The sequence below is a fragment of the Simochromis diagramma genome, unplaced genomic scaffold (genome assembly GCF_900408965.1).
Source record: "Simochromis diagramma unplaced genomic scaffold, fSimDia1.1 OVJJ01000419.1, whole genome shotgun sequence".
Lineage (NCBI taxonomy): Eukaryota > Metazoa > Chordata > Actinopteri > Cichliformes > Cichlidae > Simochromis > Simochromis diagramma.
The window spans coordinates 2613452-2628730 of NW_024387244.1; the positions used below are offsets into that span (position 1 = coordinate 2613452).

At 39.4% G+C, this 15279-nt stretch overlaps 1 protein-coding gene across 1 annotated transcript; it reads right to left on the minus strand.

Annotated features, from left to right (window-relative positions):
• Positions 1 to 7: 7 nt before the first annotated feature.
• Positions 8 to 14978, minus strand: LOC120747079. The gene is made up of 28 exons (XM_040052691.1): positions 14870 to 14978; positions 14693 to 14765; positions 14180 to 14585; positions 13399 to 13503; positions 13118 to 13309; positions 12775 to 12960; positions 12464 to 12652; positions 12194 to 12379; positions 11873 to 12079; positions 11568 to 11747; positions 10479 to 10664; positions 10158 to 10364; positions 9888 to 10067; positions 9651 to 9780; positions 4247 to 4328; positions 4082 to 4154; positions 3341 to 3745; positions 3080 to 3184; positions 2795 to 2986; positions 2496 to 2681; positions 2188 to 2376; positions 1918 to 2103; positions 1573 to 1779; positions 1263 to 1451; positions 993 to 1178; positions 701 to 880; positions 506 to 627; positions 8 to 422 (listed from the first exon to the last, which is right to left on the minus strand). The coding sequence occupies exons 3-28, from the start codon at positions 14526 to 14528 to the stop codon at positions 414 to 416; spliced, it is 4608 nt and encodes a 1535-aa protein (XP_039908625.1). The 5' UTR covers positions 14529 to 14585; positions 14693 to 14765; positions 14870 to 14978; the 3' UTR covers positions 8 to 413.
• Positions 14979 to 15279: the final 301 nt, after the last annotated feature.

Consider the following 15279-nt stretch of genomic DNA (forward strand, 5'->3'; position numbering starts at 1 on the left):
ACACACACACACACACACACACACACACACACACACACACACACACACACACACACACACACACACACTCAGCTATCATGACAGGACGGGCAGATGATGATAAATGCAGAGGAGGAAAAGCAATTACTGGATCAGTTAGGTGTAGTAGGGAACGCACAGGGCCCTCATTATCAACAGACTGTAGAGTTTGGGATACACACACACACACACACACACGCACCACCTTAAAAAATAATGCTTTTTTAAGAAAATAAATATTACATGAATTCTATATCAAATTATTTGCTGCTATGCACTACAATGATAATTTACACATAATGCGTAAAACCAGCTGTAGTTTTCTATTATAGCACGTTTTTGCTATATTAGGCTGTTAATACTGTTCTTGGAAACTCTGTGGAGGAGCCTCTATGTCAGAGATGCTGTAATAAAAGAGAAAAGAGGAAAAATCAGAAAACCCCAAAACACACATATATGATTTAAACGAGGTAAATTCTTTTCTAACCTGTTCAAACTTGTTTGATTTCTTCAGTTTTTTAAAGATCCACATAGCCATAGGCACACCAGAGAGGAAGGCAATCCCTCCTGTGGCTACACCAGCAGTAACTGCTGCAACTGGAGCAGGAGCTGTGGAAACACGGTGAAATGTGAATAGTGTGAACTTTTGCTTTCCCCTTTGAAAAAGTTGTTGCTCATTTACCTTGACAGGTGGGTTTCTCTGCAGTCCAGTTGCCATGATGATCACATGTCAGCAGCTCAGGTCCTTCTAATGAGTAGCCTTGGTCACAGGTGAAGGAGCACTGAGAGTTGTAAACTGACTCAGTGCTGGAGCAATTGATGTGACCGTTTTCAGGAGCCTCAAGCAACAAACATGTAACAGCTGTTGTAAAAGAAAGGAAGATATTGCATATTTTATAAAATTACTTAAAAGTCCCATGACAAGTAAATAGTGTTTGCAATAAATAAATATTGATATAATTATGCTTTCAGACCTTTGCATGTAGGTATGTTTTCATTCCACTGTCCGTCCTCAGAACACTTGATGGTGTTTGCTCCCTGCAGTTCAAAACCTTCTTCACAGCTGAAGCTGCAGGTGGAGTTTGGTCGCAGTTCAGTCTCAGATTCACTGCACTGCATGATGAGGGGAGCTTCTCTCTCTGGATTCTGGCAAAGGATGGCTGACACAGAAACATGTGTATTTTATTGAACGTGTCCTCATGATATAGAAGATGGGTGGGTTATACTTTTCGTGTTCCTCTTACCTTCACAGTGAGGAATCTGCTGATTCCATGTACCTCCTGATGTGCAGGTCACTCTACTGGCTCCCACTAAATGGTAACCTTGGTCACAACTGAAGCTGCAGGTGTTTTTGTAGCTGAACCTCGTATCAGCATCTTCTCCACAGCTGACAAAGCCATTTGTCAAGTTTTGCAGCGCAGGGCACTGAACAGCTACAAAAGAGAGAGGCAACAGAAGGAGTTAAATTAAAGCTTTTATTTTAATCATCATGCAAATCATCCTCCAAATAACAAAAACTACACAATGATGAAAGGTAAAAACATGTGGCCGTACCAACACAGTATGGCTGGGATCCATTCCAATTTCCTGATGATTCACATTGCAGAGATGGAGATCCAGACAGTACATAACCTTCATCACAGATGAAACTGCACACCATGCCAGCTGGATGGGTTGCCTCATGACTAACAAAAGAAGACAGAGGAGGGTTGCAGCTTATCTGGCCATTTATTGGGACCTCTGGAGCAGGACATCGGTTTTCTAAAACAAAACAAAAAAGAAGAAGAAAGAAAATTATTTAGTAACATTTTAGAACATAATCACACAAACACTGTTAAAAATGTTATGATGAGTAAAAAGTGTTTTCAAATAAATATTGATATAATTAGTTTTTCAGACCTTTGCATGTAGGTATGTTTTCATTCCACTGTCCGTCCTCAGAACACTTGATGGTGTTTGCTCCCTGCAGTTCAAAACCTTCTTCACAGCTGAAGCTGCAGGTGGAGTTTGGTCGCAGTTCAGTCTCAGATTCTCTGCACTGCATGATGAGGGGAGCTTCTCTCTCTGGATTCTGGCAAAGGATGGCTGACACAGAAACATGTGTATTTTATTGAACGTGTCCTCATGATATAGAAGATGGGTGGGTTATACTTTCCGTGTTCCTCTTACCTTCACAGTGAGGAATCTGCTGATTCCATGTACCTCCTGATGTGCAGGTCACTCTACTGGCTCCCACTAAATGGTAACCTTGGTCACAACTGAAGCTGCAGGTGTTTTTGTAGCTGAACCTCGTATCAGCATCTTCTCCACAGCTGACAAAGCCATTTGTCAAGTTTTGCAGCGCAGGGCACTGAACAGCTACAAAAGAGAGAGGCAACAGAAGGAGTTAAATTAAAGCTTTTTACTATAATAATGCAAATCATCCTCCAAATAACAAAAACTACACAACGATGAAAGGTAAAAACATGTGGCCGTACCAACACAGAATGGCTGGGATCCATTCCAATATCCTGATGATTCACATTGCAGAGATGGAGATCCAGACAGTACATAACCTTCATCACAGGTAAAAGTACAGGTGGACTGATAGCTGAATGAGCCCAGAGGATCGGAGCATTTCATGGATCCATGTGTCGGCTCTGACATCTTCTCACACTGAATCACTGTAGACAACAGGAGAAAAAAACATCAGTCCATGACTCCATCACTGTGTAGTAAATAATAAAAGTAACAAAAAGTAGTAGCAATATTATAAGCTATTAATACTTAAACTCACTTTCACATGTAGGGGGTTTTTCTGACCATTTTCCTAAGGAAGTACACCTCAAAGGTCCTGGCACACTCAGCTTGTATCCTTCCTCACAGGAATACTGACACAAGGAGTCATAGGAGAAAGTGCCATACTTGTGAGAGCAATTTACATGTCCTTTATCTGGAACAACCACTTCACCTTTGTTACACTGCACAACTGACAACAAATAAAACACACAGTTAGATATCAAATCCTTTACATGTGACTTAAAATATGTATTTAAACTACGCTGTCATTTTGTTTTCTCACCTTGGTCACACTTGTCTCCAAAAAACCCTTCAAAGCAATCACATTTGTGGCTGTTGATGGTTTCAACACACTCTCCATGGAAACAGGAGTCAATCTTACAAGCCGCTGGAAAAAGCAGAGGTACTTCTATAAAGGTTGGTAAATATACTAAAACAATATGTCAGAAAAATCATTTTTAACTTTCAGATCAGTAGATCACCTATTAAAGAACAGCAACACAGCAGCAAAAATTAGCTTTTCAAGAGTGTGATTTTTGCTCACCTGTGTAGCACAGAGCAGTCTTTGATTTTGTACATCTCTCGTCATTCCACTTGCCTGGTTCTTTATCTCTTTTAATATACATCTCCACACAATCCTCATGCATGCCTGTGTTTTTGTCACCCTCGTTATTGTTCGGTTCTCCTTCTGCCCAGTTGGTTGCTTCTTCTGTCAGGGGCTTGTTGGTTCCTACCCAGGTCCAGACATTATTAATCCTACGAATCCCAATCCAGTAGTAGCCATTTTTCTTGGGCAGCCAGTTGTTAAGATGCTCAAGCTCCTCCTGGTTCTGGATGGCCACCATGTCCGTGTAGTGCTCCTGGCACCAGCTTCGTGCATCATCCCATGTCATTGCGTTGTCCGAGTAGAAGTAAGACCAAGACTCTACACTAGTCCACATGCACAGCACTTAAATAGAGACAGTGACATATAGTAGATGTAAATGGGGAGAAAAGGAGAGATTTAAAAAAAAAAAATTATATTTACTAATTTGCTCTCTAATGAGTGTTTTTAGTATTGGGTGCCTTTGTCCCTCCTGTATATATTCTTCATCCTGTATAAATTTCTCTTATTTGTTGTTTATTTTTGCTGTCTTACTATTTATATTTTATTCCTGCACACTTGGTGTGGAGCACCCACAATTTTGTCATACATGTACAGTGAACACAGGGCAATTCTATTCTATCTGGTTCTAAAACTTTTTATTGAGACGCTCAAGGCTCTTCTGGCAATAAATGTACATACTTGAACAAATAACGGCGAAGTTGATCCATGAGGCAGAGCTCTTATATCCATGGGTTAGTCCAAAGAAGGAATCCTGTAAAAAATAATTTAAAGGTGCATTAAATTAAAACCAAATTAATTTACATTAAAATGAATAATATTTAAATTGATATCCCTTCCACTCACCATTTTAAATGATATGCCTGGTAACCTCCAGAAGGCACTTGATTCTCTAGCTTTCAGCCTTAGTATGTGTAGGGATGACTCTCTGCGTTATGCACTGGATTTCCAGGTTTTATACGCTTCTCTAGTGTCATTCAGGAAACCTGGAAGGTTTCCATGGAATCCCCCCCAATACTGCTGCATTCCACAAAAGGCTTTAAAAACATTTCCTGCACAAAAGCATTGGCTGGTCATTCTCAGTACTGAACTCCCAGGTTGACTTTTAGGGTGAGATGGGGCTTACTTGGCTCTGCAACAATGCAGCTAATAGGGATGTGCTCCTCATGGGGTGACAAATGGGGTGACTGCATGTTCATGCTACTCCCACTGAAATTGTTGTGTTTCTAAGCTAGACACTGTGTAACGATGATAAACAGTCAAAACTATTTTTTAAAACTTCGACATCTGAAATATTAGTTTTTTAAAATTGTCAGTTTCCTGTTGCCGTACATTAATGTAGAGGAAGAGAACAGCTCCAAGGTCTGCTGGCTTGATAGATGAGTTGGGGTGTGCCCACCAACAGAAAGCCAAAAAGCAGGAAAAGATTAGACCTTTAGACCCAAACAGATAAAAACAATGCTTAGAGCCTTGATCTGGATGGGGAAAGGTTTGCATGGAATTGCCGAAGATGAAAATAAAAAGAAAATATATTAATTTGAGAAAGAGGTCGGTTCTTTGGTTCAGGTTTATAAAAATATATATACATACACACTACAAAAGTCAAAGTTTGGACACACCATCTCATTTTAATAGTTTTTCTTTATTTTTACTACTTTCTACATTGTAGATACATACTGAAATCAAATATATGAAGCAAGATATATAGAATTATGCAGCAAAGAAAAAAATCTATAAATAACTCCAAATATGTCTTATATTTTAGATTCCTGAAAGTCTTTGTTGACAGCGCTTCAAACCCTTGGCCTTTTCTCAATGAGCTTCATGATGTAATGACCTGAAATGCTTTTCACTTCACAGGTGTGTCTTGTCAGGGTTCATTTGTGGAATTTCTTGCCTTCTTAATGGGGTTTGGACCATCAGTTGTCTTGTGCAGAAGTCAGGTTGGTACACAGCTGACAGCTCTATTTGAAAAGTCGGAATTCATATTATGACAAGAACCAATCAGCTAATGAAAAGAAATGACAGTCCATCATTGTTTTAAGAACTGGAGGTCAGGACTAATGTTTGCACAAGATTGTAATTTACAACCTAAAAGTAATAAATGCTAAAATAACAGTCAGGAAAGAGCTTCGGGAAAGGAAAAGGTGTAGCAGACAGATTCTTTCTTGTTACTGCATTTATTTCTCATTGTTCCACTTGGTTATGTCTCTCTTGGGGCGATCGTGGCTCAAGAATTGGGAGTTCGCCACTTAATCGGAAGGTTGCTGGTTCGAGCCCCGGCTTGGACAGTCTCGGTCGCTGTGTCCTTGGGCAAGACACTTCACCTGTTGCCTACTGGTGGTGGTCAGAGGGCCCGGTGGCGCTGGTGTCTGGCAGCCTCGCCTCTGTCAGTGCGCCCCAGGGTAGCTGTGGCTACAATGTAGCTGCCATCACCGGTGGGTGGATGACTGGATGTGTAAAGCGCTTTGGGGTCCTTAGGGACTAGTAAAGTGCTATACAAATACAGGCCATTTATCTCTTCCTTGCAATGTATCACCACACAGTCCTGAAAGGGTGTGTTATCTGGCTCTGCAGGTACCCAGTTTGGAACCTCATTAGGTGCAATCTGATATCCTCATGTTGGTGTTGTTCCTGCATCACCATAATTAATGTTGGTCCAGGTTTAACACTGCAAGTTACTAATCATATTTTTGTGACGTCATAGTTTTGCAACATGGAAAAAACCCTGCTATTGTCCGCTCAGGAAAACATCCAACAAAGGTTCAATGTTAGGCTTGAGGGTTACGATGTAAACATCATTAGGGTTAGGGTCATGGGGCTATCGCTAGGGTTATGAATATGAGGTTAGGGTTTGGTGTATGGTGTGATGGTGTGATGATGTTTCCACCAAATGGCAAAACAGTATTATCTTCCCACCAGGGACTTCGCCAATGATCATCATTGTAATATCATTTCTTCCACAGCTTCCTTCCAGGAAGGGTGTCACTCAACCACCAATAGCACTCTGAAGACACATAAACACACAGACACAAAGTACCATGATATTTATATTGTATTTATTCACATTTATTTTTGAAAGGACTGTACAGAAATATTGTATATAACATATACTGATAAAGAGATGCTACAGGAAATTACATAATTTACAACATATTAAACAGAGCCTTTACAGCTGCAACGTATCAGACAAAATCCCCCCAAAATAAACCTCTTATTTTTTATCATGCAGTCATAAAGCATGGTATATCAGTCTGACACTACTACTGCCATCATAATAATAATAATAAGAAGAAGGATTTACTGGAAAGCAAAGAAACAATAAGTCAAACCATTAAATGGTTGAAGCTCAGACAGGTTGTTTTCAGTGTTTCTCAATTTTCACTTGAGCAGTTATGGTATCTGTTATCAGGACAAGCAGAGTGGAAAATTCCACAGTTGAGGGCAAAAACAAGTGATGTACCATCTGTAATGTATTGTACTAAAAGTACCAATGTGCTGCTGCATGTACCACTCTTTTGATGGGCATTTTGAATGTGATATAAGTATGTGGTAGTAGTGCTACTGCTCTGGTCATTGGTAATAATAAACTGTAATGATTTTATAGAAGTGGAATCAATGTAGCAGCCTTGATTTTTGTTGGTATTTACTGCTATATCTAACTATATCTAAAATTTTAATTTACTACCTGCACAAGCAAGAGCCCAGTGTTGTCACACGTGATGGCAGCTAGGAAAATAGCAAGAAAAAATTCAGGACTGCAAAGCTCATAACCATAGTTTAGGGTGGGGACATAGATCGACTAGTAAACTGACAGCTTTGCTTTTATGGACAGCTCTCTCTTCACCATGCAGTGCAGTGTCCACATCACTGTAGCCATGATCCAAATCCATCTGTCAATCTCCCTCTTCCCTCTCCTCTAACCTGTGAACAAGACCTCTGTGATATTAAAAGTCTTCCACTATGGGCAGCAACTCAACATTAACCCAAAGTGGAAACTCAACTGTTTTCAGGCTTTTTCAGGGTCATATGACTCAGACTTGGAAGAGTTCAATCTTATTCTGGCACTTGGCCATGAACTGCTCCAGTGTGAGGTGAAGAAAGCAGGACTACATCACCCACAAGAAGCAGAGATGAGATCCTGAGGCCATCTTGGAAGAAACCTTCAGCTACTAGGCTCCGCCTAGAAATTCTGTCCATGAAAATTATGAACAGAATTGGTGACAAAAAGAGCTGCTTTGGCTGAATCCAACACCCACTGATGTTGACTACGAATAATTGGCACACAAAACAAACTTTGGCAACATTTGCACACAAATGAAATGGCTTATATCAGACTATTTATCTATCTAAAGTAAAAATCATCGAAGAGTGCATGACTTTAGGATGCTTTGAGCAATAGCCAGATCAAGTCCATATGAATTATGTAATTAAGTAATGCACTGAATTACTTTTCAGAAGAGAAACAAATAATATATAATTCATTACTGTTTTTTGAGTAATGACCCCGACACCGGTTGGTCCATGTGTGTCACGGGTACCGGGTCTGTGGCCCAGTGTTTTGTGTGTGTTTTAGTTCAATTCTTTGATTATTGTTATTCATGGGTTTCGGTTCTGCTTGTGTTATACTTTTAGTCCTAGGATTTTGGTCTCAGGGTCTGCGTCTTTGTGATTTTCTCGTGTTTCCTGTTTTACTTTGAAAGTCTGTGTCCTATGTCAGTGCTTCCCCTTGTCTCCTTATGTCTTATTAGTCCCAGCTGTGGTTCCCTCCTGTTTCCCATTCTCTCATTACTCCCTTGTATATTTAAGCCCTGTGTTTTCCATTCCCTTTTCTTGTGTTGTACCACTTCCATGTGCTTTGTGTTTCCTTGCACCTAGTTTCTAGCGTCCTAGTTTCCTAGTGTTTATGTTCCTTGTCTGTAGTTTCTAGTTTTCTGCTTTTGGATTTTGTTTCTAGTATGTGTTTGCTACAGCGCAATAAAGCTTCCTTTTTGAGTTCATCCTTTCGTGTCTGTGAGTCCTGTATTTGGGTCCTACATCCTACCTGCCACACAACGTAACCTGCCAATGTGTTGTTATTTCCAGTCTAAGTTCAACTTTTATTCGTGGGGTTTCTGATGAATACAGTCAAGAAATACAAGAAACAATATCTCTGTGGTAGGATGGAGACTAGGTAGTAATTCTTCTTTTAGTTTTGGATCACCGCCATGACTGTGGATCTGGCACAACTGCCTGGCCTGGGTTCAGTTCATTGTTTTGATAGAGTAATAATATGTTTAGAACTGAGTTGTCTCAGCCAAGCAACTACCTGGAAACATTCAGAACAGCTGTTAATGTAATAATTAAGTGGAAGATGTGACAGAGTTCCAACTTATTATCCTAATCTTTCCCCAGCAGCCACACATTTTGCTAGTGTTGGCATTAAAACCCACCAAAGATAAGGATCAGTGTCCAATTCATCTTTAATTAGCAATATGATGAACAAGGAATTAAAAAATAAAATATGTAACAAAATGTTCTCTGAATGATTTTTTTTTAAATGAATTCTTCTTAGTTTTTCATGTATACCACAACATTTCCAACCATCTAAGACTGAAAATATAACATATCAGTTTTAAAGTGTAATGGTAACTTAGCAAAACACAACGTTATACACACAAGATTCACACGATGCTATATAATATTTACAAAAACATGGATAATGCCACCTTCCCAGCATTTGCATTAAGTTGTAGAACAATATGTTCAATTTAAAACTCCCTTTTGGAGGAAATATATGTCAGCACATTTTGTTTGAAAAATTCAGCCAAATATGATCAAACCTATAATATAATCTGCAAATGTCACATCCGCTCACTTCTTGTGACACCGGGTTTACTTATTTTATACTCCTTTTAAATTAGTATATATGATTCATATTTTCACATTGCTGTTTTGAAATATATACTGTCTGTAGTTGTCTACAAAGAACAGAAATGTCTTCTACATCAGGCTGTCACTGCTTTTTGTAGCTCTGTAGAGGAGCCTCTATGTCAGAGTTGCTGTAATAAAAGAGAGAAGAATATGAGCAACTAAATTCAACAAACTTAAAAAACAGTTTTGAAAAGAGGTGAAACCTAACCTGCTGAGTTCATACATAACTGATTTGGTCTTCAGTTTTTTCAAAGTCAACATATTCAGAAACACAGCAGAGAACACAACAACTTCAAAAGAAAGATGAAGGAAACAACGAGGTGAATCCTTCTCTAACCTGCTCAGCTCATATGCGTCAGCTTTCTTCTTCATTTTTTTCAAGAGCCACAAAGCCATAGACACACCAGATAACAACACAGTAGCCCCTGTTGCCACGCCAACAGTAATTGCAGCTACTGGAGCAGGAGCTGTGGAGACACGGTGAAAACGTGAATAATGTGAACTTTTGAACAGAGATTTGTAAGTGTGCACATTTACATTTTGTGTACCATTTGATCTGTTGTTGCTCATTTACCTTGACAGGTGGGTTTCATTTCAGTCCAGTTGCCATGATGATCACATGTCAGCAGCTCAGGTCCTTCTAATGAGTAGCCTTGGTCACAGGTGAAGGAGCACTGAGAGTTGTAAACTGACTCAGTGCTGGAGCAACTGATGTGACCGTTTTCAGGAGCCTCAAGCAACAAACAGGTAACAGCTGTTGTAAAGGACAGGAAGATGTCACTTTGAACATACAAATGAAATTGTGAACAACAAGTAATCCAGGTAAAAATGGGTTCACATGTACCTGTGCAGGTTGGTGATCTGGAGGTCCATTGGCCTGGATGTGTACACTCCATGCTGTGTGCACCTTGCAGCTCATGTCCTTCATCACATGTAAAATGACAAACCATGCCAAGTGGATGGGGTGTGTCATGACTAAGAAATGAAGACAGAGAAGGGCTGCAGCTTATCTGACCATTTGTTGGGACCTCTGGAGCAGGACATCCTTTTGCTACAAAAACAAAAGAGGAAAATATTATTAATATGTCATGACATAATCAATCAAAAAAAAAAAACTGGAGTAACACTGTTTGTAGTAAATGTTGATATAATTAGTCTTTCAGACCTTTGCATGTAGGTATGTTTTCATTCCACTGTCCGTCCTCAGAACACTTGATGGTGTTTGCTCCCTGCAGTTCAAAACCTTCTTCACAGCTGAAGCTGCAGGTGGAGTTTGGTCGCAGTTCAGTCTCAGATTCACTGCACTGCATGATGAGGGGAGCTTCTCTCTCTGGATTCTGGCAAAGGATGGCTGACACAGAAACATGTGTATTTTATTGAATGTGTCCTCATTATATATCAGAATCAGACTACTTTAATAATCCCTAAGGAAATTACGTGGGTTACAGTTGCTCCAAGACAGTAACAGTAACAGACTAAACTATATAAATAATACAATATGTTACAGAGTTTACAAATTTAAGAAATAGCATTAATAAATACAATCACTGAATTATAAATATGAAGAATATTACAGGGGTGGAATATATATAACTGACATTTGACTCTAACCTGCAAACTTTGTCATTTGTTGTTTTATTTGCTATTTTACTTTGGTATTTTACTGAGCGTGTGCAAAAAGGGTGTAGCTATTGCAGTTTCACAGTGTATTAGATGGAAGAGTTGTACAAGGAGATGGCCACAGGCAGGAATGATTTCCTGTGTCGTTCAGTGGTAGTCTTTGGTAATCTCAGTCTCTCACTAAATGTGCTCCGGTGACTAGCCAGCACGTCATGGAGTGGGGGGAAGGTATTATTCAGCATTGTCCTTATCTTGGACAACATCCGCCTCTCAGACACCACCCTAAGGGAGTCCAGCTCCATCCTCACAACATTACTGGCCTTGCAGATCAGTTTTTTTAGTATGTTGGCATCTGCGACCCTCAACCTGCTGCCCCAGCATGCAACAGCATAGAGGATGGCACTGGCCACAACAGTCTCATAGAAAGTTCTAAACATTGTCCGACAGATGTTGAAAGACCTCCGACCCCCCAGAAAATAGAGACAACTTTGGCCCTTCCTGTAAAGTGTAGTGGTGTTTTAACCTAGTCCAGTTTATTGTCTAAGTGTACTCCAAGGTATTAATCGTTCTCCACAATGTCCACATTATATAGAAATTTTTTCTTTTCCCCTTTGATCTGTTTTTTTTTTCTTACCTTGACAGGTGGGTTTCTCTGCAGTCCAGTTGCCATGATGACCACATGTCAGCAGCTCAGGTCCTTCTAATGAGTAGCCTTGGTCACAGGTGAAGGAGCACTGAGAGTTGTAAACTGACTCAGTGCTGGAGCAATTGATGTGACCGTTTTCAGGACCCTCAAGCAACAAACATGTAACAGCTGTTGTAAAAGAAAGGAAGATATTGCATATTGAAAAAGTGATCTCACCTGTGCTCGTAAGATTCTGAACATGCAAATGACGTTCTGAACAACAAGTAATCGAAGTAAAATGGGTTCACATGTACCTGTGCAGGTTGGTGATCTGGAGGTCCATTGGCCCGGATGTGTACACTCCATGCTGTGTGCACCTTGCAGCTCATGTCCTTCATCACATGTAAAATGACAAACCATGCCAAGTGGATGGGGTGTCTCATGACTAAGAAATGAAGACAGAGAAGGGCTGCAGCTTATCTGACCATTTGTTGGGACCTCTGGAGCAGGACATCCTTTTGCTACAAAAGGGAAAAGAGGAAAATATTATTAATATGTCATGACATAATCAATCAAAGAAAAAAACTTGAGTAACACTGTTTGTAGTAAATATTGATATAATTAGTCTTTCAGACCTTTGCATGTAGGTATGTTTTCATTCCACTGTCCGTCCTCAGAACACTTGATGGTGTTTGCTCCCTGCAGTTCAAAACCTTCTTCACAGCTGAAGCTGCAGGTGGAGTTTGGTCGCAGTTCAGTCTCAGATTCACTGCACTGCATGATGAGGGGAGCTTCTCTCTCTGGATTCTGGCAAAGGATGGCTGACACAGAAACATGTGTATTTTATTGAACGTGTCCTCATGATATAGAAGATGGGTGGGGTATACTTTTCGTGTTCCTCTTACCTTCACAGTGAGGAATCTGCTGATTCCATGTACCTCCTGATGTGCAGGTCACTCTACTGGCTCCCACTAAATGGTAACCTTGGTCACAACTGAAGCTGCAGGTGTTTTTGTAGCTGAACCTCGTATCAGCATCTTCTCCACAGCTGACAAAGCCATTTGTCAAGTTTTGCAGAGCAGGGCACTGAACAGCTACAAAAGACAGAGGCAACAGAAGGAGTTAAATTAAAGCTTTTTATTATAATCATCATGCAAATCATCCTCCAAATAACAAAAACTACACAATGATGAAAGGTAAAAACATGTGGCCGTACCAACACAGTATGGCTGGGATCCATTCCAATTTCCTGATGATTCACATTGCAGAGATGGAGATCCAGACAGTACATAACCTTCATCACAGGTAAAAGTACAGGTGGACTGATAGCTGAATGAGCCCAGAGGATCGGAGCATTTCATGGATCCATGTGTCGGCTCTGACATCTTCTCACACTGAATCACTGTAGACAACAGAGGGGAAAAAAGCATTACGCCATGACTCCATCACTGTGTAGAAAATAATAACAATCAATAAAATATAGCATCTCAGAATTTTAGTAGCTACTGGTTAATGTCTCATCTCTTCATTTATCTTGTTACTGCAGATTTCCAACTCACATTCACACAAAGGTGGCTTTTCTGACCATTTCCCTGAGGAAGTACACCTTAGAGATCTCTGCACACTCAGCTTGTATCCTTCCTCACAGGAATACTGACACAAGGATTCATAGGTGAAACTACCATACTTGTGAGAGCAATTTTGGGATCCTTTTTCTGGGGCAATAACTTCGCTTTTGTTACACTGCACAGCTGAAAACAAATAAAACACACAATTAGATAATAAATCCTTTACATGACTTAAAATATGATTTAATCTAGGCGGTCATTTTTTTTCATACCTTGGTCACACTTGTCTCCAAAAAACCCTTCAAAGCAATCACATTTGTGGCTGTTGATGGTTTCAACACACTCTCCATGCAAACAGGAGTTATTCTTACAAGCCGCTGCAGAAAGCAAATGTACTTTCATAAGTCTTCTTAATTATATGCAGAGATGAGTAGTAACGCATTACAGTAACTCAGTGCTGCTGAGTCTTTGATTTTATTTATTTTTTGCTGTGTTTTACTTGCATCTATTTCAAAGACTGAGTGTAAACACAAAAATTTTTTTTATTTTAAATGCTGGAATGTGCAGAAAATGGGTTTAAATGTTAAACAAATTTCTTCAAGTCAAACATGTTTGCATATAAATAACTTTTTGGTTGATGCAATGTGCAGAAAGTTAAAAGATTAAAACTAATAAAACAAATTTTAAAAAGAGCCTTTCCATTTGATTACATTTTATATGATGGATTATGCATAAACAATAGAATTGGGCTGAAAGGTCTATTGTTGTATTACCTATTCAGGTTGTGTATCATGTTTTTCAAAAGTAACTAAGTAACTAATTAGTTAAAAAAAAGTAACCAGTAAAGTAACAGGATTACTTTTTTGGAGACTTAATCATTAATAAGTTACTAATTACTTTTTCAAGTAACTTGACCAACACTGATTATACTACAAGAACATGTCAAATAAATAATTGCAAGCTTTTAGATCAGTGAAAATATGAACAAGAATATCAAACATGAAGCAGCTAAAACAAGCTGCTCTAGTATGTTAGTCCCAAACTTTTGCTAACCTGTGTAGCACAGAGCAGTCTTTGATTTTGTACAACTCTCGTCATTCCACTTGCTTGGTTCTTTATCTCTTTTAATATACATCTCCACACAGTCCTCACTGATCTTTGCATTTTTGTCACTCTTGCTGTTGTTCGGTTCTCCTTCTGCCCAGTTGGTTGCTTCCTCTGTCAGAGGCTTGTTGGTTCCTACCCAGGTCCAGACATTATTGATCTTACGGATTCCAATCCAGTAGTAGCCTTTTTTCTTGGGCAGCCAGTTGTTAAGATGCTCGATCTCTTCCTGGTTCTGGATGGCCACCATGTCTGTGTAGTGCTCCTGGCACCAGCTTCGTGCATTTTCCCATGTCATTGTGTTGTTTGAATAGAAATAAGACCAAGCACTCTACACTAGTCCACATGCACAGCACTAAGGATAGAGAACAGCAATATTTATTAGATGCAAATGTAGTAAAAAAAAGGATGGATTTTTTATAAATTATTTGTAAAAGTTTTTAATTAACTTAATTTACATACTTAAGCAAATAAAGGCGAAGTTGATCCACGAGCTCTTATATCCATGGGTCTGAATTAGTCCAAAGCAGGAATTCTGTAAACATCATATAAAAAAAAAGTTCATTAAATTAAAGCTGAATTGATTTTTACTGAAATCTGCCCTAAAAAGAACAATATTTAAATTGATACCCCACTCACCATGTCAAATGGTATGCCTGATAGCCTACAGTAGATGTTTGACTCTGTGGGTTTCAGCCTCATATGTAGGGATGAAAGTATTCTGAGTGTTATGCACTGGATTTGCTGCTTTTATGTTCTTCTCTTGTATCATCCAGGAAACCTGGAGGATATCAGTTGAATTCCCCCCACCCCTCCAATACTGTCCAGTATTTCGTCATTCCACAGAAAGCTTTAAAAACATTTCCTGTTCAAAACGTTTGTGTCGTCTTACTCAATCAGCTCATAGTGTTCATCAGTCTGTAACTCACAGGTTGAGTTGACAACGGACAACAACCTTAGCTGAGTGATATTTAAAAAAAAATGTGTAAAAATTGCAATATTCTTCACAGTTGATAGATTTGCATTTTTAGGTGCTCCGGTGAAGACAA